Source organism: Giraffa tippelskirchi, chromosome 2, assembly GCF_054371585.1.
Source record: "Giraffa tippelskirchi isolate mGirTip1 chromosome 2, T2T-mGirTip1v1.2.pri, whole genome shotgun sequence".
NCBI lineage: Eukaryota > Metazoa > Chordata > Mammalia > Artiodactyla > Giraffidae > Giraffa > Giraffa tippelskirchi.
In genome coordinates this window covers 120,147,266-120,172,803 of record NC_137276.1, presented here as the reverse complement: position 1 = coordinate 120,172,803, position 25,538 = coordinate 120,147,266, and the positions used below count along the sequence as shown (strand labels likewise).

General features: G+C 40.0%; 2 protein-coding genes across 15 annotated transcripts in view; one reads left to right on the top strand and one right to left on the bottom strand.

The window, feature by feature from the left end:
• Positions 1 to 3,346: 3,346 nt before the first annotated feature.
• On the bottom strand, positions 3,347 to 18,235 carry GGPS1 (geranylgeranyl diphosphate synthase 1). 6 transcript variants are annotated; one of them, XM_081570448.1, is made up of 5 exons: positions 13,095 to 13,304; positions 12,259 to 12,767; positions 9,146 to 9,238; positions 4,890 to 4,960; positions 3,347 to 4,426 (listed from the first exon to the last, which is right to left on the bottom strand). In XM_081570448.1, exons 3-5 carry the CDS (start codon positions 9,213 to 9,215, stop codon positions 3,665 to 3,667), a joined length of 903 nt encoding a protein of 300 aa, XP_081426574.1. In that variant the 5' UTR covers positions 9,216 to 9,238; positions 12,259 to 12,767; positions 13,095 to 13,304; the 3' UTR covers positions 3,347 to 3,664. The 6 variants fall into 6 exon arrangements, with proteins under 6 accessions (XP_081426574.1, XP_081426572.1, XP_081426573.1 ...); XM_081570446.1 differs by having other exon boundaries at positions 12,422 to 12,767; XM_081570447.1 differs by lacking the exons at positions 12,259 to 12,767; positions 13,095 to 13,304 and adding an exon at positions 13,379 to 13,513.
• Positions 13,703 to 25,538, top strand: part of ARID4B (AT-rich interaction domain 4B) — a 140,882-nt gene continuing 129,046 nt past the window's right edge. For 3 of the 9 annotated variants that reach the window (XM_081570423.1, XM_081570419.1, XM_081570416.1), the window contains exons 1-2: positions 13,703 to 13,936; positions 14,896 to 14,950. In XM_081570423.1, the coding sequence (XP_081426549.1) occupies positions 14,945 to 14,950 (6 nt within the window). In that variant the 5' untranslated portion in view covers positions 13,703 to 13,936; positions 14,896 to 14,944. Of the gene's footprint in view, positions 14,626 to 14,895; positions 14,951 to 25,538 lie in introns of all 9 variants that reach the window. The other 6 variants (XM_081570425.1, XM_081570420.1, XM_081570417.1 and 3 more) reach the window with 2 other exon arrangements.

The window sequence follows — 25,538 nt, the reverse complement described above, 5'->3', positions numbered from 1 at the left end:
GGTAGGGAGGAGGGTGAGGGTATAAAAAAAAAAAAGACAATGGTGACAGAAGAGGCAGAGGTAGAAGCAGTTTCATTCCATCATTTTGGTTGGTAAAGGGATAAGAATGGCGGTCTAAGTTAATTTTAAATATGCCGATTTCAAGCTAACAGAAAACTCAGATGAATAGGCAGTTTAAAAATATAGGACTTGAATTCAAGGTCAGGGTTCTGACACAATGGTAATTATGGACAGAACTGAAAGTAAACAGTCTAGAAATGCTTTTGGAAGGAAAAACATTCAGTAAGAATCATTAGAGGAAGAATTAGAGGTAGAAGAACCACATTAACATAAAAGCTAACATTTGAAGTTTATGGTATCTTTTCACATACATTATATTTAATGGAACCCTTGAGAGGTGGGAGATTAGTTTCAAGTCAATTTATTCATTCATAAATATTTATTAAGTGCTACTGAGAATAGGAGGGCAAATAAGTCACAGTCCTTGCCCTTAATGAGTCTATAATCCAATGGGAGAGGCAGACATGTAAAGTAATTAGGGGCTCTGATTCCAGCACTAACAATACTGTTTAGTAATTGGCTATTTACTTTCCAGTCTCCATTACAGGAAAATCACATGATAGTATTCGTCACTCTTCTATCTCCAAAGCCTAACAAAAGATCTAACTCATAGGCACTCAAGAAATATTCTAAATGAACTGAATGAAAAACAGGAGTATCAACAATGATGAGCATTATTTTCTGTCAGAGAATAAGGTGTGTGGGGAGAGTAAAATATTAGAAAATATGAGTAAAGTTGGTTGGAAATCAGATTTCGGAAAGCCTTATATGCCAAGGAATTTATAGATGGCAGTATTAATGATTTAGAGAATTTAATACATGGGAATGATACAATCAGATTTGTGTTTTGGAAAGACAGCTTTGGAGTGTACTGGGTAGACTGGAGTGGGTAGAGGTTACAGAAGGGAACTGTTTAGTACGTTAATACAATGGATCAGTGCTTTCTAAACTTAAACTTATTTACATATGCATACAGAATGGGAAGCCAACAGAAGAGCAAGGTGCTTTGATCTGTATTCAAGGCCCTGGATCTGTTCAGTAAATGCTTGAAGAGAAAAACATAAAACAGGGGGTACCTAGTAGAAACTTAACAAATGGACATTTTCTTCCCTTTCTTTCCTCTTGGTATGTTTAAAAAAGAGCCAATGGATAAATCTTGAAGATATAAGATAGGGAATGAAACAGGCCCTCAAGAGACAGAAAAGGTGGGAATGAAGGACAGGAGAGCTTGTTTTGCTGAGAGCAGAAGGACAAACCACTTTTCTTGAGATGACAGCAGACTATTTGAAGACAGACCTAAAGTAGTACAGCGGAGGAAAGTCAAGACGAGTTTACATTTAAATGGAAGAATGCAGAAGCTGGAGTGCTAGATTGAGATTTTAAATCTTCATCAGGATTAGATGGAAAATAAAAGGGCTCTTGAGGCTTTAATACACTAACTTGCAATGGCTGCCATAGCGGTTTTGAAAACATCCCCTTAGTAGCACTAGGCAACATGGGAAGGGCAAAGCATGAGAACCTTGGTTTCATCCTGGGAGCTGGCAGGGTAGGGCCTAAAGAAAGGAGGAAGGTGATTGAAGAAAGCTCTTGAAAGTGTCCCTGAAGTGAATGACTACAAAGTATAGGTTAGGAAGAGAAGTCAACTCAGGAAGCTGACAGTGAGGAGAATAACTGATGTATTTAAAACCTTGCTGAGGTCAGAAAGTAATTTCTGTCAACATAACTAGCCTTCATTCTTTTGATTTTGCCAACAAATAAGAATCAATTTTGTTTTCTTCTGTGTTAACCACCATGACTACAAAAATTTTTGATTATTTAATACACAACTCTTTGCCAAGCATTTCTGTCAATGAAAAGCAAGATAAAAATGACAAAAGAATCATGAGTTGTACCAGGCTGAAATTAATTTGATTTGGTAAGGAATAACCTACTTAAGTAATCTTTATACTTACAGGTAATTTGTCGATATAGTTAGCATTAGATCTTTCTGAGTAATTCAGTTTAAGTTATAGGTTCATAAAAATAAAGTTCAAACATCTGTAGGGTAGCACAAACATCTGATTTTCAGAAGGGGCTTCCTTGGATAATTAAACTGGAAGATTCAAATTTTAAGTTAGTAAAGGCAATACCCGTTTTTCAAAAAAGACTTAGGTTGAGTGCTTTGGTGAGAATCTCTCACACAAGTATATGGTAATTTGACCTAACATATTGCACAACAAATCAAGCAAAATGTAATATTACTGAGAAATACAAACTTTGGGATGTCAGTTACTACAGAAACTAGTGTCTCTTTTTCTTCATAGCTCTTGGGCCACAAGATTGCTCCAGTAGCTTAGGGTTTAAAATGAAACAAAGGGATAGTCATGGTTAAGGCACTATAAAGCTAATTGTGCCTGAGTCTAGCCTTTGGCTACTTTGGCTCTCAGGTTAACTCTTTTCTTTCCTTTAATCTTAAGAGATTAAAGAAGCTTACTTCCTTTTTCCATTCAAGCAACTGATTGCCTGGGGTGGGGGGGTTAGTGATGTGCGTGGGAAGGAAAAGGTCAGTTCCCCCAGCTTTTGACTTGAGGTGAGCCAACAACTCTTTTATGGTTTTTACTACTAAGAAAGGTTTAGACTCCTTCCTAAAATACTTTTTGCATGTACCTTTTCTTTTTTCCCAAGTGGAAAGATACTGCTATAACCAGACACTAGTTTTGAGGCAGAAGTTACATTAGGGCTTCCCTGCTGGCTCAGTGGGAAAGAATCTGCTTGCAACGCAGGAAATGCAGGAGACTCAAGTTTGATCCCTGGGTCAGGAAGATCCTTTGAAGAGGAAATGGCAAGCCACTCCAGTATTCTTGCCTGGAAAATTTCATGGGCAGAGAAGCCTGGCAGGCTACAACCCATAGTTGCAAAGAGTCAAGACACGACAGAGCACTGAGCGTGCGTGTGTGTAGCAAGTTACATTAGAAGGAAAAAGTATCTGGGCTAGTGTGTAAACTTCATTCAGTGAAGACTCCTTGGTTAAAACAGCAGAATTTGCTGGATAGGGAGGAAGGAAAAAATGAGTTGAAACAAAGGGCCAGAATGCTTACTTTCACGGTCAGCTTCTTCATGGAAGTAAGGGAATTTCCAGGGAGGAGAATGAGTTATTCTAAGCAACGACATTTAGGAAGAAAGAGTTCCTGTGATCTTTGGGCCAGTGAGCTATGGAAACTGGTCCCAAGTAGTTGATGGCTCAGAAATGGGGTAGATGAATTGTGAACTGTCCATGTAGTACAATTAGGAAGTATGTAGATAAAAGTTCCTGGAAGCTGAAGTCTTCTTTTATTGACAGAATCTACAGAACATGTGATGCAGAGTTGGCCACAAGGTCCCAACACAGCACACTCTGACATTCAAATTAACTTATTTAAATGTGGCTCCTTTTGATTCCTACAACTTTGTACTATGATGATTATCTGTACATAGGGATTCTAAATTGAAACCACCTTACTCACATCATCATTATCACTCAATTTTTGGAGACTTAACAGCTTGGTCCAATTTTTTTAAAAGGTAATAGGCTAAAAGACAAAAATAAGTCAACTAAGTATCAAGCCTAGTCGAGAATGGCTTAACATTATTCATTCTCTTCTTTGAACATTTTACTTAAGTGTTTTATTAGAGCTACTAGCTCAGGGTTCCCACCACGAGCATCAATTTGTTTATAGGCTTTCGATTCAAGCTCTTTAAGAGTATTCCGAGTGTATTCGAAGGAACCTACATTCTCAAGGTAATGTACACAGTATTTTTTAATATCTATGTTTTCGGTTCTCTGGCGCAAGATATTCTGCACCTGGGTGCTTTCCGGCCTGGACCAGATAGCATGAATAGTAGGGAATGAGAACTTTCCCTCTGTTAGATCTTCACAAAAGCTTTTGTTTTCACTGTATTCTTTGGAGTGTAGATTAGCATAATCATCCCTAATTTGGAAAAAGAGCCCAAGTGTATCAAGTAGTGGTTTTAAATCTTCTTTGTAATCAGAGAACAACTGCATGAGACCTACTGCTAATCCAAATAGTCCACCTGTCTTTTGCAGCACCATTGCTTTATATTCTTCTTCGGTGGGACAAGTGTAATTATCCCTCCAGTAGATATCTAGGCCTTGTCCCTGATGGAGTTCTAAAAGCTGGCGGGTAAAGAGCTTTACTGCATCCGGGTGATTGAGGGTTAAGACTTTCTCTAGGCCAAGAAAATAAACATAATTGGCAGAATTGATGACAGATGGAATTCCATAGATACTGTGTGCCACTGGAAAGCCACGTCGGAGTTTTGAGTTGTCTTCAATATCATCGATGAGTAAACTGGCATTATGCAACATTTCTGTCACTTCAATGATAATCTAGTAAAAAATACAATTGAAAAATTTCATTTTATTTGAATTATTCAAAAGAGCTTATCAATACTTATTATATAACAGATTATCAGTGTCAGGTGTCTTAGTTTTTACAATTAATTACTATCTAGAGACCTCAACAGAAATACTGTATGAACATTAAACTGAGTTAAGAGCTAGGAGTATTTTTACATGATATCTATTAATTTCTTGGGATTAAGAATGAGGTTAGAAAAACTTCCCTGGTGGTCCAGTGGTTAAGAATATTTCAATTCAGGATATGTGCGTTCAGTCCCTAGTCAGGGAACTAGGATCCCACATGATGTGGGGCACCTAAGCCCATGCCACAACTGGAGACCACATACTGCAACAAAGATGCTGTGTGCCACAACTAAGACCTGATGCAGCCATAAATAAATAAATATATACTAAAAAAAAAAAAAGAATGAAGTTATAATTGCCTAAATACCTGTAGCTTGTCTTCTGGAACTTTTAGCCAATGATTAAATGCCTGTGAAAGTTTGGTTCTCACTTGTTTACCTGCATTTAAAGAATACAATTTGGCAATGAATTAATATTTTAATTATAACAAACACATTCAGAAACTTCTTCTAAAACTAGTAAGACTTGATAAATCCAGCCCCATCAATCCATTACCTACTATAGAGCTTATCTTCTACTGCTGGGTCCCTACTGCCAAAACTCATATACTAAAGACACTTAACCTTTTAAAATTAAGGCAGGTGAAAGAGATTTATAGTACTCCAGTGGCCCATCAGTGAGCCCACTCCTTTCATCTTAACTTATATCAACAATTTTGGAATGGAATAGCTTTTAAGGAATTAAGATCTAATTCATTCCTTTTTTGAAAAGGGAGACCGTCTAGTCAGTGGCAGTCAATTAGCCTATTTCAGAGACTACAGGTATTTATTTTTTTAATTGAAATATAGTGGATTTATAATGTGTTACCTTTCTACTGCACTGCAAAGTGATTCAGTTATACATATATATACATTCTTTTTTAATATTCTTTTCCATTATGGTTTATCATAGAATACTGAATATAGTTCCCTGAGCTATATAGCAGGACCTTGTTGTTTCTCCATCCCATACATAACTATAGGTATTTCTAAGTAAAGGTACTTTGCTACTGAATTACCTTATAAAATGACCTCTTAAAATTATCTACCTTTCCTTTAAGATTTTAGAGACTGGACAGCTCTGCTTCTTTTCAAGCAAAAAATAAGATTATCATCCCATGAAGTATTCTTTTTTAACATCCTGAATCTAGTCAAAAGTTAATTTCTTTATTTTGACTGGGGCCATTAGTTTTTCAATATTTTTCTTATACAGAAAGCTCGAGAGAGGTCTTTGGTTAATAGTCACCTCTAGAAGCTGTTTTAGCCCAGATATAAAGGAATGGTAGCTAAAAACCACAATCAGTTCATTTCATAAAAACATTCTATGAGCTTCCTGCTAAAGTGAATGCACAGTAACATCCTAATTTCAGATTAGGCTTCAGGGAAATAGTTATATAAAAAGTTTCAGTAAACAAAAACAGTATTTTCTGAGTCCTGTATGTTTTTCTCTGTACCAATCATCCAAACAAGTGAATACATAGACCCTCATCACACACACAAATGGAAAAAAGTTTCACTTTCTGTGAGAAGTCTAAAAGGGAAGGCTCTCTTAGGGTTCTGGATATTAACCCTTAAGGTGAACATGGTCTGCGTAGCAATTATACCCTTAACTTCTGATATATTTTCCAGTTTGACAAAGGTCAATCTGGGCTACAACGAGAATGCACAATTGTGCAAAGTAACTTCATCACTTTAAAAAACCAAGCTTCATTTTCATCAGAAAATGAAGAACACAGAAGCAATGTACAGTCACATTTCTGCTTTCATTTCAGAATGTATTTGCAAAACAGTCAAATGAATGGCTTAATTTACACATACTCAGGTTTTGTTTTCAGGTTTTAATATTACAATAATGACTGTTTCCTCTTTAAGACCTTAACATTACTGACTCCCTTTCTGCACGCTTGCTTCTTCCTCGGCTTCCAACCGCAAAGGCCTGGGGACCTATACTTCTGCATAGGTATATAAACAAACATAAATACAAGTCATTCTATTAATACTTCACTAATTTCAGAACACCCTAATGTCAAAAATTATTATAATCTTTTATTAATAAGAGTAACTCTACAATAAGTGGTCTCGCCCACCTTTAAGTCACTTTAGTAACTCTGAAGCTCTCTGTGAAAAATACTTTATGCATAACACAGTTTCCTGTTTCTTTAGGAAAATCTTTTGAAATTATATTCTATCATGAATGCAAGAGTATATTTGATTAAAAAAAAGATAGGATACCTAATGAGTCTTAAATATGTTATCTAAAGGCCTAAAACATTACTTCTGAATAATAAGGATTAAAACAAAGCTACTGAAGTAGTTCATTAGGTAGGTAAGCATTATTATTAAAATGTAATTACAGCAGTTTTTGCTTTGTACAGTAGTGGAGTGGGAGACACTGGGTGATGCTAGTTAAGACTCTTATCATCACTAATAACTAGCATATTTTACGGTAGCCCAGTTCCAACCAGTGTTTGCCAGCTTGTAACAAAATAAGCCCAGCAATAGGCGGGGAGAGTTCAGGAGAAACAGTGTGACCTTTCTCAATTCGAGACCCTAAAATAAGTGAAGCTACTGGCAGCTGAATAAATGTCACCCAAAAGCAGTCTCTTGGCTTTTTCTTGAACAGTTGGCAATGTTCCCTTGCATTCTCCACTTGTCTCTCCCCATGCTTCTGAAGCATTGACATTAGCAAGTGTGTCTCCATTACGGTCTGCTAGAGTAGAAATATCACTAATCACGATGGTTTCCAAGGTGGAGGTAGAGCTACCACTCTTCTAGCTTTGGACAACCACTCTTACCCTCCCATGGCTCATAAAGATTAGAAATGCCCTAATTCCCACTGAGGTATGCTCATCAAGAAAAGTGTGCACTTTATTCATTTTAAAATGTTTACTTATTTTTGGCTGTGCTGGGTCTTTGTTGCTGCATGAGCTTTTCTCCAGTTGTGGTGAGTGGGGGCTACTCTCTAGCTGTGGTGTACAGGCTTCTCATTGTGTTGACCCCTCCTGTTGCTGAGCATGGGCTCTAGGGCACGAGGGCTTCAGGAGCTGCAGTTACAGTGCTCTGGAGCACAGGCTCAATAGCTCTGGCACATGGGCTTAGTTGCTCTGCAGCATTCGGTTATCTTCCCAGATCAGGGATCGAACTCACATCTCCTGCACTGGCAAGTGGATTCTTTACCACCGAGCCACCAGGGAAGCCCAAGTGTGCACTTTGGAACAGAAATAAAAAGTTTTAATTGTGACTGAGTTGAGATCATCACTACACTATAGCTGAGACACGCTATGAGCTAAATAGGTCTTCCTATGCTTGTCAACCTAACACCTTATTTTTTTTTTGGCCACACTGCACAGCTTATGGGATGTCAGAGATTAAACCTGGGTCCTTGGCAGTGAAAGTGCAGAGTCCTGATGACCGGATTGCCAGGGAATTACCAACTTTTCATCTGTGAAAAGTTTGAATTTTTATTATGAGAAGCCACATTTATCAAATGCATGAGTTTTTACTTGCTACTATCACTTCTCAGAAAAGCTAAGGAAAAAAAATTAGCAAAATAAAACAAGCACATGCATATGATTAAGCCATGTCCAAGTGACTCATCTTTGTAGAGGAATAATTTAGGTTATGCTTCCAAGTAATGTGCTTTGAATGCATTGCTATTTGTCTCTTACAGGAACTAGTAGCGTAAGAAACGCTGTCTGGGGTTTCCCTGGTGGTTTGTAGCCAAAGATCCATCTTGCAATGCAGGGAATACTGGTTCGATCCTTGGTTGGGAAAGATTCCACATGCCGTGGAGCAACTAAACTTGTGGGCCACAACTACTGAACTTGTGTGTCTAGAGTCCATGCTCTGCAACGAGAAGCCACTGCAGTGAGAAGCCTGCACCTCACTGAAGAGTAGCCCCTGCTTGCTTCAACTAGAGAAAGCCCACGCACTGCAACAAGGACTCACCACAGCCAAGAAATAAGAAGTTAAGTGTAGCTTTTTGTTGTCATACAAATTGGCATAACACCCCCTAATATCAAGACAGTAGGGAATAAAACTGTGTGGAATCCATAAAGGATAAAATTTCTAATGAGATACTCAAATGTTTTAAGTATTTTTATTTTCAGTTATGTTATAAAATTGGGCATTTTTAAAGAGGTGCCTTAAAAACGTCCCTTTTAAGAAACAAAAAATTGTAAAAGTTCATAATTATTTTCCTTATATGTATCTCCTTAAATAGAGTCTCAAGAGCTGGCAATTCTAACGTTTTCTCTATGCTAATCTTTAAATGACCACAATGGCACCCCACTCCAGTACTCTTGCCTGGAAAATCCCATGGATGGAGGAGCCTGGTAGGCTGCGGTCCATGGGGTCGCTAAGAGTCGGACACGACTGAGCGGCTTCACTTTCACTTTTCCCTTTCATGCACTGGAGAAGGAAATGGCAACCCACTCCAGTGTTCTTGCCTGGAGAATCCCAAGGATGGCGGAGCCTGGTAGGCTGTCGTCTATGGGGTTGCACAGAGTCGGACACGACTGAAGCGACTTAGCAGCAGCAGCACTCTATATAAATGACCCTATATGTATTATGATTAAACTGTTACCTGGTAACTGAAGTAAGTACTTGTAAGGTTCTAGAAGAATTCTTTGGACGGTTTCTTGAGTCTTCTCCATTGTTTTTAAATTTCAAAGCTGATCTATAAAAAAGGAGAAACATAAAGATGACGTAATTGAGTGTCAAAGTGGAAAGGAGTTTGTATTTCAAGATGTTTTAGTAAAAGTAAACTTTCAGTTTGGTTTTAAGTGAAAATTCTACACCTATGAAACCTTAAAAACAAATTCACAGAATTAGACACTTCTATATTTGATCGATCATATAAATTAGAAAACATACTTTTTTTCCTAAGAGCATTAAAATGAGTATGTTTTATACACGAGACCCTTAAACAACACTGGGGTTCGGGCACCAACACCCTCCCCTCTTCAGTTGGAAATCTTGAGTACTATCAATACTTCACAGTTGAACCTCAGCATCCCTGGTTCTGCATGCAGATTCAAGTCTAACCACAAATCATGTAATACTGTAGTATATATTATAAAAAGAAACATGAGTATAGGTGGAACATGAGCAGTTCAAATTCACATTGTTCAAGGGTCAAATGTATATTTAAAATGTAAGGAGTATATAAGGAGAAAATTCTTTTATGCATTTTCTTCACAATCCATTTTAGACACTCTGATTAAGACATGTACTAACTTGAGTGCAATTATAAAAGACGTTTTTTTAAAATTAGTTAATTTATTAATTTTTGGCTGTGTTGGGTCTTCATTGTTGTGCGTGGACCTTCTCTAGTTGTGGCAATGGGGGGATACTCTTCCTTGTGGTGCATGGGCTTCTCACTGTGGTGGCTTCTCTCGTTGTGGAGCATAGGCTCCAGGGCGTGTGGGTTTAGTGTGGCGCATGGGCATAGTTGCCCTCTGTCATGTGTGATCTTCTTGGACCAGGGATCGAATCAGTGTCCCCTGCATTGGTGGGCAAATTCTTATCCATGTACCACCAGGGAAGTCCCTTGAGTGAAATTATATTATTAAAAATATTCCCCTGAGGTGACTTATTATTCTAAATTTTATATTTACTTCAATATTTCCTAAAATTGCACTTACAATTTTACTAGAATCCTCCTTTACTGTTGAATCTCCACTCTCTCTTTGTAAATATCTATTGGTACTTTTGTCCTCTTATTAGGAATTTTCATTTCTGTTTTTGTTTTTTTCTGTTTCTTTTCTTTTGGGGGGTGGTTGCTGGGAAGTCTTCATTTCTAATCTGGACATTTTAGAAGGTTTCTCACCTTTGTCTACTTTCGTTTCTTGGGACAATGATTTGGTCCCAAGGATCATGCTAAAGGATTGAAAGGTGTGTTTTCTGTAGTCTATTCTTGAATATCTAGGTGAAATGATCATAAAAATCTGCACTTCCCAAAGGAAATCCTTTTAGCAATTGAATCCAAAGAGAAAACTTCCATACAGAAAACTGCTACATCTGCCTTGAACAACAATTAATATTAAGTATGTCCCAAGGTAAAAAATGTTCAGAAAATACTTTGAAATAATCCAAACACCAGTTTGGTAACCTGATGTGTGCTCAGTCATGTCTGATTCTTTGTGACCCCACGGACTGTAGCCCCTAGGCTCCTTTGTCCACGGAATTTTCCAGGCAGGAATACTGGAGTGGGTTGCCATTTCTTTCTCCAGGGGATCTTGCCTACCCAGGGACTGACCCTGTCTCCTGCGTCTTCTGCATTGGCAGGCTTATTCTTTACCCCTGTGTTACCTGGAAGTAACCTAATAACACCTATACTGTTTAACCTCTGACAAAGATTACCTTATTCTTAAGAGATTACAAAGGAAGATCATACGCAGGAAGAATAATCACTTAGGTAAAAGATTACTGAACAGAATTAAAAGTAGAATTTTAAAAAGTACTACATATATATATATATATACACACACTATTTTATTTAAACCAATTAGTAGCTATCTCTTCTCAACTAGGTGAGAACAAAAATTCTGTTTATCTTTTTCACAGCCTCCAGAACACAGAATTTAAAAATCAATATGGACTTCCCTAGTGGTCCAGTGATTAAGAAACCATACTTCCAATGCAGGGGGTAGGGTTTGGATTTCTGGTTGGGGAACTAAAATCCCACATGCCATGCGGTGTGGCCAAAAGAAAAGAAAACTTGTAAGACCAACTTTGAATAATTCTGTTTTGTCTGTAGCAACTATACACCGCTGGATAGATATCAGAGCTAATCTGTTTCAATTCTGTGGGTTTTGGTTGATGTTTTTTTCAACTGAAAATATCAGTTATGAATTTTTTAAAAAATCCTTTCCTTTGATCATTCAAGAAAGTTTAAGAATACTCACCTAACAAATAGGTCAATTAATGTTCCTTTCCCAAAAAACGTTTATATGAAAGTATTCTCAACAGTGGGAAAACATAGAAGCCTCAATTTTTCTAGGTACTGAAAACCAGTCTGTTTCTTCTCTTGTGTAGTTTAACTGTTGCTACATTACAGCCCTGTGGCAATACTTATTACAGTGGCAATACTCTGACTGACCTTTTTTTCTTTACCCAAAAGACTGCAATTTATCACACTTAGAAATTTTAGCTGTCACATAGGAGACTTGAATATAAAGAGGCATTACTGTGTTAAATGAACTCTACTAATTTTTAAAATATTTTATTGACGTATATAGTTCATTACAATGTTGTGCCTAATTTACTTTTAGAGTAAACAACCACCACAGAATGCCTCTGTTCAGAGTCCGAAACTACTCATTTTCAAAATTGGGAAATTGCCTTAAATTTGTTCAAACAATATATGATGAATATTAATTAACACAAAATCAAATTCTCTTTTCCATGGAGACAATAACCGCCAGGTTGGACTCCCTGGCACCTGCCCCTCTCATCTAGTCCTCTACTCTTCACCCTGTGACCTTTTCTAAATTCAAATCTGGTCCTACCTCTCCTCTGATTGGGAACCCTTAGACGTTATTCCACGGCTCTTAAACAGAACAAAACTCCCTAACAAAGCGTGTCAGGTTCGGACAGTTAAACCGACCCCCCCCCCCCCCCTGCCCCGGTCCTCCAGTCTCAGTTCTTCATATTTTAAAAAGCTCTCCGCTGGCATAAGGCTTTGCAACATCATACCGTTTCTGTCTGGAATGTTCTTCCCTTAGTTAACTCCTGCTAAACCTTCTGCTCTCAGCTCGATCTTCACTTGCTCGGGAAAGCCTTCCCTCATCTCCCTAAAGCAAATTCCCTATTTCCAATTCTCATATCACCGTGACACCCTCTTTCGTAGCAATCACACCTGTTGCAATTTCACACTGACGTGTGTGTCCATCCTGTCCGTCTTAGGCTCCGATTCAGCAAGGCAGGGGCCATACCAGTTTTTTCACATGGTAGGCGCTCAAATATGTGAAATGAACGAGGGAACCAACAGCAAGTGCCTTCCAACGCGTTAGAGGATAAACTCAAGGCAGACTCCGGCATGGAAAAGTGAAAATATCACGCAAAGTGGTTTTTTTTTTTTTCCTTTCCTTTAAAGGGAAGGATCTGGCTTCAGTATTGCCAAATCGACATACAAACATAAGGGAGGCTGCGGAGCGCAGAGCGCATCCGTCCAAACTCCGGGAGATGGATGGATCTGAAGAAAACTGCCGGAGAGATACAGGGAGGGAATTTAAATAACTTCGAGTCAGATTTTTAACACAGGCTTGGTAGAAGAGCTTCAGACGTCGACTCCACTAGCACAGGGTCGGTGAGGTGCCGGCTTCCTCTCCGCCCAGAAGGCCCCTTCCGCCCCGCTGGGTCCCTTACGGCTCCTCCCCTTCTCCAGCCAGAGGATGGAAAATTCATACACAATCCGGTTCAGCATCCGGGTCCTCAACCTCCTTTCTTTCTTTCCTTTCAGCTCCGCCTCCCAGCCTCCCCCACCCACCTCCCCATCCGGGTTCCCCCCAGCCGCCACCACAGCCACTCACGGTTCGAGGATGATATCACAACTTTCACGCCGCGGGTCCGGGAGTAAGCTGTACCCAGTATCAGCTTCCCACCTTATAGTTCAGAGTAAGGATCCCTCCGATGCCTACATGAATACGTCTCTCTACTTCACCACAGAACCCTCCGCCCTCCTCGGCCGCCGGCGACACCGCATTACTCGGTGCAATAAAATGCGCCATCCCGGTCACACTGCGCAGGCGTCGTTGCCACCTCCCCGCTGCTTTGTTGCTCCGCCCCCTTTCGTCCCCCCCCCCGCCCGTCTCACGGAGGCGCGGGGCATTGCGGGTCTTGCAGTTCTTCGGTGGGAGTCCTCGCGCATTGGCCCGAAAGGCTGGACTACATTTCCCGGGGAGCTTTGAGGCGTAACTTTCTGTTTCCATAGAACTGGTGGGAAAATGGCGTCGTTGTTTGTATCGCGGGGACCAATAGGAACAGGGTATAGGCGGGTTGTAAAGAAGCCTAACCAATCCGAGGTCGTCTAAGAAGCCATCCGGGAAAGAGGTAGGGGAGGGGGAAAAAAGTCTAGGGGAGGGGAGAAAGGAGGGAAGGGGGGGAGTTGGGGTGGGGGGGGAAGCGATGTTTGCCCGTCAGTCGAGTCCGGAGTGAGGAGCTCGGGCGCCGGAGCGGAGGGAGACTCTTCAGCTTAAGCTTGCCGCTGCCACGGCCACCGCCTGGACTTTTGCTCAGAGGGAGCCGCAGAGGGTCTGTCGCCGCCGTCCTCTGGAGGGCAGCGCAATTGGGGGCCCAGACCTCCAGTCCGGGAGAGATTTTTCGTCGTCCCCCCTCCCCCCAGCGAGGGAGCCCGAGCGGCCGCCAAACAAAGGTACCAGTCGCCGCCGCGGGAGGAGGAGGAGCCGGAGCTTCAGCCTCAGCAACCGCTGGACCCGCCGCCCTTCTTCCCCCATCTCTCCCCCGGGCCTGCTGGTTTTGGGGGGGAGCCGGGGAGGGGACTCTGGACGTGCCAGGGTCGGAGCTCGCCTCCGAGGAAGGTAGGGACATTTTCTGAGGCTTTCGCGGTCTCGTAAGGGGGTCTTTAAAGGAGTCACTGGGCCTGGCCGAGGAGCCGGGGAAGGTCGCTCTGGTGGTCTCCCCGGGCACCGAAATTCGGGGCCTCGGCCTCCGTGGAGCTCCCCCCGCCCCCCGCAGTTGCCGAGTCCGAGTCGCCCCCCAGCCTGGCGGCCGCACACTCAGCGCTTTAGCGTCCCTCGGCCCCTGTGGGGGAGCTCTGCCGCCTCCTGGCCCCTCGGCGCTCTCCCCGTCCCCTCGTATCCCGCTCCCACTTGTCGGGTGTCCGTCTCGGAGCGGGACGTGGGCTGAGGCTCTGCGGCGGGTCGGTGCAGCTCGCGGCCCTCCGGCCCGCCCGGCCCGTCCGCCGCCCCTGCTGTGCTCCCCCAGGCCCGGCTCGCGCCCGCTTGGACTTGGGGTGCGCGGCCCTTTGGAGGGGGAGCTGCCGGAACGGCGCGGAGGCCCTCGGGCAGGAGGGCGGCCGGCCCCGCGCCGGCCCCCAGGCTTGTGAGTTTCTTCTCTGACAGAAATGGCGTCATTGTCGGAGACGGGAAACTCCGTCGGGTCCCGACAATGGGGGACGGGAAGCTGTCGAGCTGTGTAGGTGGCCGGGTTTGCGGGGATGGCGGGGCCAGAGGGGACCCTGGATCGGCGTTTGGAGGCTGACGCCTCCCTGAGCTCCTTTTCGGCGTGCAGGCTTCGCTGGAGTCCCTCCGCCTCCGCCAGTGCAGAGGGGTGCCCGTGAGGTTGACGGGGTGTCTTTTGTTTCTTTTCCAGGTGCAGGTGAATCTGTTTTTTTCGGGGAGATCGCGGCCCCAGGATCATCATGAAGGTAAGATCACCTCCAGAAGACGGGCCTCGGGGTCTAGAGAATCTAGGAAGTGGGGGCTTTGATCGAGTTCGGGTGGGGGGCCGCTCCGAGTTTTGCCGAGAAAGGTGTGTGTGGTGGCTTGGCGCCCGAGCTCGTTCCCCGGAGACGACGAGGGTCAGCTGGTGTGGATATCGGTGGGCTTTGCTGCGGAGTTGGAGCCGGTTTAGGATATCTCGCTGAGGATGGTTTTTCCCTTACAGAACCTCTCTTTTTGCGGGGAATGAGAGAAATAGCTGCGTGAATTTAAGTGTTTTAAAAGCAGGTCAAGTAATCTGACTCTATGAACTGAACTGTATTGTGGTTCTATCGGTTACACTGATGAAAGAACATCTCATTTATTGTGTGAACAGTATTGTGAATTTTTAACAGAAGACCTCCTTGCTTAGGGAAATTAAATATAATCTTAATTGAAAGATTTTTTGAAGAGAATGTTGGTGATCTTTACATAATTCAGAGATAGCGGTTGTTCCTTGTATTTCCGGGGATTTAGGATTATATGGTGTGTTTTCCTCTGCTGATCCATTAGGTCTATAAATTATCAGATGCTGTATTGTATTGTGATAAAACCGATGACCAGGTTCCTTTAAAATGTAAACATGTTAACTGAATGGAGGATGTTGTCTAGAAGAGTACAGTTTGGTTAAATGGTTGAAGAGATTATAGTCGTAAACTTGGTACAGGTTGTTTTTTCACTTTAGAGAATATGTGATTGAATGCTGTCATATTTTTTGACGCACTTTAGGATGAAAAGCCTTAAATATCAGAAATGTTTAGATTCAACTGGTGGAACTTAGAGATTAGCAGGTATTTTTCATCCATTACAAATTCAGAAGAGCTTGAAAAGAGTAGAGGGTTTTCACAGGGGTAGAAATGCAGCAGTTAGTATGTTAAAATGTAAATACCATCTACTTTTGACAGTCCTTTGAATTATTTTTTTTAAATTTTAATTCTCTTCAGAATCAGGACCACTTTTATAGTACTGCATCCAAATTAAGATTTGCAGTACTTGTTCATGGTAGAAAGTGAAAGCCATGACTACTTAAATATTTATCAGCTATACAAAGTAGTTAAATTCAGTCCAGTTTTTTTTTTTTAGGTTTTTTCTTTTTGAGTTTGAGGTGCTATAAATTCCTACATGAAACAGCTTAAATCTGCTGAATTACTATTTCACCTTCATGTAAATAAAAAAACAATCAGTGATGTTTCAGAAATGAATCCCTTTTGTTAATCACAGATGCTAGCTCGGTCACCTGTCTGACCTGTGTGAAACAGTGACAGGTAAGTTTTTTAGAAAAAATTATATCTTCTTTGGCATTGGACAGCGATTTCTATAGAAAAGTGTTGGGTTGAATGATTTAAGTTTATAGGGTGAATAATACAGGAGTTAGTTTGGAATAAATTAGTTTGGAATAAATGTTGTAATCTGTCAAAGTTTCCAGTGAGTGCCTGGCACATCTAGGGTACTATGTTAATTTTTGGTTAAAGGAAATGTAGTAAGTTGAAGGTCTTTTAGATTTTCTTTTTCTCGCTTCCTTTCATTTTCTTTTTTTTTTAAAACTTGTTTAAAAAATGAAAGTACGTTGGAAACTTCAGCTTGAAAGTTTCATAGTATTAGGCAAATGCAATTTTTTGGTGTTATTGTAGAACTACTCATTTTAAAGATTCAGCATTTCCATTATTATTGCCTTTAAAAAAAAAAGTTACTAGTAATGTTAAAAGGGAAGAATTGTTAAAATAATCTTCTAATTTTGTACAAGAAGAACTTCTGTTTTTATCAGTACAGTAAGTCCTCTCTTTGGGAATCTACTAGTAATCATTAATTCTAAAAACTTAGCTTATGTCTTTCAACTTAAGAAGTTGAGAGGCTGCCCATGGATTGGTATTTGCTTTAACAAAATTGTAATTCAAAAAGTATGTAGTATTGATTATATTAGACTTTAGATTTTCTCTTTAGTGTGTTCCCAGTCTCTATATTGTAATGACAACTAAGCCATGGAAGGACTTAGGCCAATTATCAGACCTACCAAAGAAATTTGTGCTTTGTAGCAAGCTTTTAAGTTTGTATTATTTGTCTTCCTAGTCACAGATTTAAATTTTATTAAGTGACAGCATATTGAGGTAACTGAAAAAGTGTGTAGGAATACACTTTTTTGGTTGTTGCTTGAAAGTCCCAAGGCAAGGAAAAATATACGTATCATTTTAAATGCTGTATGTTTTAGAAGCAATTTTCCTGTAGTACTACCTTTAAGAATTTATTTAAATAAATAAAGTTCCTTTACCATATCTCATGGTTCTGCCTGGTGTGTTTTTGAGAAATGTGGCTATAACATAAAAGCGGTTTTGTGCTTTAATGTGGATCATGACGTTGGTGTTATGTTGGGTTTACTTGTCATACTTGTGATAAACCTTTCAATGTCATTGATAGCACATTGTGAGGAAATGATAGATTATTGAAGTCTGTAAATCTAAGAATTATGTCAGACACATTTTCTGCTTTTTTCTAAATTTTTTTTTTGTTTTTATATCATGCATGTTATTAACATTTCTCATTACACTGCAGTAAATTTTCAAGTGGAAATGGAATAGAGTAGACATTTGAGAATCTTCAGGGGATAAGTGATTCAGATGGTTGTGCTTAGGATCTGGGGAGATGGGCTTTTTCAGATGTACCATTCTCTCCTCAGTAATCACTGTCTGAGACCACATAAAAATAATGGATTGATTGCACGTGCCCTTTGAAATATCCTTTGTTTGTGTGAGTGTTCTCAGTCCCTCTCTCCCCAACCACCCCTTCTCCTTTCCTCTCTCTGGCTCCTTGTCTCCTTCCCTCTTTCCCTTCTACCTTTTCTTCCTCTCTGTTTTTCTTTCCTTCCTCCCTCTCCCCATCTATCCTTCTTTTCTCTCTCCCTGTTTTATAAATCATTCACTTAACAGCAACCCCTTCCATGTGTCAGGCAGTGTGACGTGAAGTGTGTTGTCAGTCCTGTTCTCAAGGAGCTCATAATTTAGGTGAAGACACAGAAAAATAAAGCAAACGGTACATATTGAATTATACAAGTACTTTTTGCTGTACAGTATTTGTGATAAATGCAATGGGAGGACAGAAGAGGACATCTAAAGCAGAGAGCCATGGAAAGTTCTCTGGTGGACTTGGCATCTAAGCTGAAAGTTAAAGCTTTTGCTAGGTAAGAAGAGTAGAAAAGTGTTTCAGAGAGGGAACAACATACTGGAAAATAAAGGAAAAAAAACAAGATGATGTATCTGGAAACTGTAAGTTCACTGTGGCTGGGGTTAACCTAAAGTGTGATGTATTTGGGGTGGGAATAGGAGGGCAGTGGTGGGAGATGAAAGTAAGTCAGGGAGCTGAAAAATTTCTGGAAAGCTACATGGAACCACTGAAGGTAAGGATACTGGGTTTGTACTGTAGAGAGATCACTTTGGTAGTATTGTAGTGAAATATCTAAAGGGAAATCTGAATGGAAAGTCTGAAAATTCCAGGTGATAAGTCAAAGTGAGAAGTGAATAAGGAGCTGACTCATGGGAGACTTAGTTCCAACTAATTCATGGGAGACTTAGTTCCAGGTGATAAATCAAAGTAAGAAGTAAATAAGAAGCTAATTCCCTGGGAGTAGAACAGAGGGAATAGATCTGACATATCCAGGAAGTAAAATTGAGGACTAGTAACTCACCCTAGGGTAGAAGGAAGATGGAGGTTTCTGTCTTGGAGTGTGAGATAGATGTTACATTAGTTTGAATTATGCTGTGACTGGAGTAAACATGAATAAGGTTTTGAGTATTCAAGGGACCTGTAGGAGGTCCGCATCCAAGTGGACTTAACTAACTAAGATACAAGAGTAAGGGAGCAGGTAGAATGAAGAGAAATCAGAGGCTTGGTTAATCCAGTGTGAATGTTAACCTCATAGTTATATTTCAGGGTACTTGGACCCATAATATGGCAAATGTATTTTGTGCTATAAACTTGTCTTTGTAATGAATAGGTAATTTTGTAAAACACTGACTTGTTTTCTGTCCAAATTTCTAATCCTTTGCTTATTGTAATTTTTAAAAATGTGGTACATATTTCATGGAAGAATGTGTTTTGCTAACTTACCTTGTAAATCCAGTCACTGAAGAGATACCATGTGCCTTGTTTGTACTAGATGTAACTGTAGGTATTGAGGATATAGCAGTAAATAAAACAAGAATTCTTAACCCTTGTGGACTTTACTGTTGACACTTGACCATGGGTTTTTGATACATGTATCTGTAGTGTAAATGGATTTCCTCTTTCTTATGATCTTAATAGTATTTTCTTTTCTCTGGCTTACTTTATTGTAAGAATACAATGTAAAATACATATACAAAATATGTGTTTATCGACTTTATATGTTATTGGTAAGGCTTTTGGTTAACATTGAACTATTAGTGGTTAAATGTTGGGGGAGTCTGAAGTTATACATGGATTTTCCACTGCATGGGGAGAGTGGGACCCCTAACCTTTGTGTTGTTCAAGGGTTGACTGTATTAGGGTGGATAGACACCAAACCAAAAGAAAAAAGTGGTAAGTTCTATGAAGGCAGATGAAGCAAAATCAGGATAAAAGGGTAGAGTAACCGAGAGTGTGACTTTAGGTTAGATTGTTTGATCTTGAAATGTTTAAGGAACAGGAAGGTGTCCTTTAGGGCTGAAGTGGGAGGAGATGAGGCTTGAGTGCTCACAAGGGCCAGAACAATGTAGGGCCGTGTTGGCTATGGTAATGGTCTGAGTGTGCTAGGAAGTCGCTGAAGAGTCTCAAGCCAGAGAGTGAAGTGATTGAGTAGGGAGTCAGCTGCAGGGGAGTGGGAGTGGAAGTAGGGACATGAGTTGCAAGTCAGTGTGATGAGAGATGGAGGTAGACCAGGTTGTAATGGTTGTAATGGGAAATGGTTGTATTGAAGGTGGGGATATAGGAGTGTAATGAATTGGGTATGAGGTTTCTGGTTGCTGCTGTTTATAGATGACTAACCCTCCCATCCCCAGTCCCTTTAAAAAAAATCTTTTTGCTGTGATTTCTTGGTGAATAGATTCTTGGAACTGAGTACAGCCAAGAAGCCATTCCCAATTCTTTGTTGTTGTTCAGTCACTCAATTGTATCCTACTCTGTGATCCCATGACTGGAGCACGCCAGGCTTCCCTATCCTTCACTATCTCCCCGAGTTTGCGCAAACTCTTGTCCATCGAATTGGTGATGCCATTCTAACTATCTCATCCCCTGTCACCTGTTCTCTTCCTGCCCTCAGTCTTTCTCAACATCAGGTCTTTTCCAGTGATTTGGCTCTCTGCATCAGGTGGTCAATGTATTGAAGCTCCCAACTATTAGCCTTCCATTGTTAGTGGGCAGTGAACATTGAACTGAGCAGTCCTTTCTGTTATTTTCTTTTGCTTTTGAATTTTAGGAAATGAGGTAAAATTCACCTTTTAAAAAAGTATTTATTTATAAATTTTGTTATGCCAGGTCTCAGTTGCAGCATTGCAGGGTCTTTAGTTGCAGCGTACGGTATCTAGTCCCTGCCCAGGGATTGAACCCATGCCCCCTGCACTGGTAATGCAGAGTCTTAACCACTGGACCACCAGGGAAGTCGCAAAATTCATCCTTTTAAAGTACGCAATTCAGTACTTTTCACAGACTGTTTCCATCACTACTGTCTTAACTCCAGAGCATTTTCATCTTCCCCAGAGAGACCTGTTATCCATTACTAGTCATTCTTTATTCTTCCTTCCCTCTATCCTTCCTCTGGCAATCACTAATCTACTTTCTGTCTCTAAGAATTTGCCTATTCTTGACATTTTCTAGCAATGAAATCATATAATACGTGACCTTTTGTGTCTGACTTCTTTCACCTAGCATAATATTCTCAGGATTCATTCATTTTGAGGCATATGTCAGTATTTCATTCCTTTTAATTGCTGAATAATATTCTACTTCCCTGGATATACCACATTTTGTTGGTTCATTTATTTCTACTTTTGCCTATTATGAATAATGTTGCTGTTAACATTTGTTTCAGGCTTTTGTGTGAACATACATTTTCCATTTTGGAGGTTCTTAGAAGTGGACCTTTCAGTTTTCAGAGTAATGATACTGCCTCTGGTAACCCTATTGAGAGCTGAGTGTTTTGTGTTGTAGAAAGTGGCCACTAAGAAGTTGGCCATTTAAAAAATTCACTCAACATTTATTGAATCCTTGCGTGCTAGTCTCCAGTCTAGCCATTTAGGATATATCCAGTGAACAAAACAGGTAGAAAGTTCTGGCCCTGTGCATCTTACCTTTTAAGATGAGGTGAGGGGCAGACAAGTAAGAATAAACATAATAGATCAATTATCTTATTTGTTAGGTGGTCAGTAGTAGAGAAATAAGAGGGGAGCTTGGTAAGGAGGACAGGGAATATGAGGTGGATAGATTGTAGCTTGAAGTAAGGTGGTCAAGTAGGGTTTATCTAGAAGATATTTGTGCAAATACTTGACAGAAGGATGTAAGGGAGTTAGTCATGTGGCCTCAAAGGCAGTTGGACGTGTTCAGTGACCTGCACAGAGGCCAAGGTAGCTGGAGTGGATGAAGGAAGGAAGGAATATCAGAAGTGGACGGGGTCAGACAGGTAAAGGGGACTGCACGATGGGGATGGAGCACATCAGAGCCGATCACCTGGGTCCTTGAAGGCCTTTGTAAGGATTTTAACTTTCACTCTGATAGAAATAGGGAGCATTTGTGGGTTTTGAAGGAAGAATGATACAGTCTCATTACAGAATGGCCGATTTTCCTTGTATTTTTAAAGGATCACTAACTGCTGTGTTAAAAACAGGCTGTGGGCAAGTCTACAAGATGGAAACCAACCAGTTAAAAAGCTGTAGTCATAAAGGATGGTGGCTACTCCAATGAGGGAGGTGTGGAATGGTCAGCTTCTAGGTGTGGTTTGAAGATAGAGCCGAAAGGAGTTCTTGTCAGATTGAATGTAGAGGAAAGTCAAGGAGGATACCAAGATGTTGTAAATGAATAACTGGAAAACAGATTTTATGAGGAAATTAGGGCTGCATAATTTTTGGAAATAAACATTTATATTGAATACATTTATAAAATATATTTTACATTTGTGAAAATTGCTGGCTGGTATATTGCTTGGTGAAATATGACTAAACTCAAAATATGGATATGCTATATAGTGGACCCTTGAATAACATGGGTTTGAACTGCTTGGGTCCACTTATACAAGAAGTTTTTTCAACAAATAGTATAGTCATACTACACAATGCATGGGTAGCTGAATCCAAGAATGTGGATCTGCAGATACAGAAGGCAGACTGTAAAGTTATATCAGGATTTTCAGCTGCCCCTCCAGTCCCCCCGCCAGTGTTGCTTGAGAGTCAACTCTGTTAGGTTTTTAGTTACAAACATTTAAAAACATTGCAGACTTTCATTTTTGATGAGTTGTTTAAAAACAGGACTGCTGGTGCCTGCCTTTGGGTGTCACAGGACAAGGATGTTGCTGCATTCGTGGGAAACATGCACTAGTATTCTGTGTAAGATGACACCCACAGTCATCCATTTTTGACCCTTTGTGGCTTAAAAAGGGCCAAAACCTTTTTGATATTTAAATATTGCAGATTCTAGAAGGTGTGGATTTTGATAAGGCATATATTGCAAATAGAATTACTTAAATTTTTTTGTTGATACCTAAGTGCAGAGCATTACTTTTTAGCTTGTAACTTATTTTGAATACAGAAGAAAAAAGAAAATACTAAAAAAAAGTCTGTTTCAGAAAAAGAAAGAAAAAAGAAACTTTTGGGACTTCTTTTCACCTAGTGGACATTAAATGAAACATGAGCTGTAAATAACAAGCTTTTGTTCCCAAGATGACAAATATTTTCATTTAATTACTTTACATGAAAATAAGTCAGTATATTTGTTACCTCTTAAACTGCTAATTAGTATGTTTAATTTTAAGAGAGCTTTTGTTATAAAAATTGAGGAGTGCAGGAAATCTTGATGTTCACATTTCCCATGGAAGATAATGTGTTTCTAGAAATCTGATAATTTTCATACTAAAATAGGAGACAGCATTAAGTTTGGGGAGGAAAAGTGAGTTTAAAAAACTATGTAAACAGTTTAACAGAAAATAAAAGGCAAATCTACTAGAGTCAGTTCAGAGACAGAGAAACCAAACTTCCTGTTCACCTCACTTAACAACAGTTATGTTTTAGGTTGGTTAATAGGACTAAACGACAAAAGAAAAGAGGCAGAAAAGAAAGTTTTAAAACAACACTTGGCTTACCCTGAGGATATCTAACTGTGAATAACTAGATATACTGAGCATTGGGACAGTTAAAGATAAAGATACAATTCTACATTACCCTACCTGGTATATCTTTCCAGCTTAACATTGGTGCTGGCAGTCTGGTGGTAGAAGTTGCTTCTGTGGGGAGATTATTATCATTTGAAGGAAGAAAATCTTTACAGAAAGTAATGGATCACTTTTAAGTTATAAATTTAGCTATCACTTGAGAGAATAATAATTTGTACTATTGAAATGTGTCAGAAAACAGTCTATATGGGACAATGAGATAGATACTTTATGTAGACTTTTCTTATTTAAGCCATTTTTTTTTTCTAATTTATAGATAGATTTTTGGCAGTGTGACTTAACTCTAGGATATCTAAAGTCCTATGTCAAGGTTTTGACAAACAATGGACTGCTGTCTCCTAATTTGATAATCTTATAGGGCATACTTGCTTAGAAGAGTGTCATTGGTAACTTTTTAGTAAGTTTCACTTAAAGTCACACTAACTTCTTATCATTTTCTTTAATAGCGGAAATGAAGATTATAAATCGTCAAAGCTTTAACCAAATAGCATTTAAAGAAAAGACTCACCTTATACTGATAGTAAAAGTTATACTTGAAAATGACTATAAAAACCATCTTTTTTTTGTTAAAGTGCCCAGTAAATAGTGTAGCTTAGTGATTAAGAACATATGGCTTGGAAAGAGAGAGGTCTTGTTCCCAGGCCTGTCCTTCTGTGTTTTGGCTGTTGAAGTTTGGGGAAAGTTATTTATTTTTGAAGTGAAAGTAAACATCAGATTCATTTTCTTGCAAAGTGGGGTAGTAATATTGATAGTTACCTTACAAGGTTGTGTAAGTACTAAATGAAATAACATTTAACTTAAACTGTACATGTTCTGAGTAGTCAGTACGTGGTAGCTGTATTATTTTGGTAAAAGCTGTCACTTCTTTCATAAATGGGTAGAGTGAGGATTCTTTCATCAGGACTGCTTGGGATTAAATTGGGACTCTCATGCTTGCCAAGTTGTGGGCAGTTTTCTTTCACTTTCTAGGAAGGCTGGTGTCCTTGTGTTAGTTGCGGAATGGTGGCAGTGCTGACATCATGGGCTGTCAGGGGTGACTGAGTGTAATAACAGGGTCTACTCCATAGTAAGTTCTCACTAAATTGGAGCTATTATTGTTAGTTCATGGAAAGAATGTGTAAATGCTTATGAGTTTAAATGCTTTGGGGGTGATATAGTGACTCTAGTCTCTTTTAACTTAAAGGTTGATTTGGAAGTTGGGGGAAGAAGTTACAGTTTTGTGATTAAGATTGAAGCCTGTTATTACTGTCTATGTGAAATCCTTAAAAAGACTGTTCAAGGGAAAGTGAAAACCAGATTTCTTTATTCCAAGAACTCTGCCTCCATTTCGGACCTTTATTTATTCTAGCCCTTCCTGATGCAGAATCTTCTCTTAGTAAATACTTGCCCTCTCTTCTAATTTGCTGCTGGCTTGCCTAGATGGGATTCTTTCAAGGGAAAAAGTAAATTTTACTTCCAAGCCTAGAGGTTTTTTGTTGGATTAGGTGAGCCATTGGAGATGTTCATTTTCTAAGCAAGCATCCACATCTAGCCTTGCTTATATAGGGAAAAGTCTTTTTTCTTCTCACGATCTGATCTGATCACTGTTTGGATGTGACAGTTAGTCACCTGAAGCTGCTTTGGCGTGGCAAGCTGTGGGGGTGGGGTGTACGAGGCCTGGGGCCCTGCCAAGCCTGAGTCTGTCTCTACCAAGAGAGTAAAAGGAAGACTGAACAGGCTCAATGACAAAGAGCTACTATTGGTGTCAGAGTTTAAATGAGGCAGCTTGGCTTATACCTATTTGGGAGTTTAAAAAATTTTAGCTTTTTATATTTTCAGTTTTATCTCGGTAAGTGTATCTCATCCAAGGTCCCATTTCATTTTTTTATCTGAATATCCTTGTTGAAAGTTGTTCAGTGATTTCTTTTTTTCTTGTCTGGGCCCCTTGGCTTGTGGCATCTTAGTTTCCGGCCCTGGGATTGAAACTAGGCCTCCTGCAGTGAAAACGCAGAGTCCTAACCACTGGACTGCCGAGGCAGTCCTATGTTCAGTGATTTTTTAAAAAAGTTGTTCAGTGTAAGAGGGCTTCACACTTAGTAAGTCACCTAATTTTGCTTTGCCTCAATTTGGAGAAATACTTTTCTAAACTAATCTGTCCTGTTCCTAGCAAAATT

Bases quoted from the DNA above. Each gene is read 5' to 3' on its own strand.
- GGPS1 (XM_081570444.1), bottom strand. From the start codon at position 14,946: ATGATGATCCTGGGGCCGCGATCTCCCCGAAAAAAACAGATTCACCTG.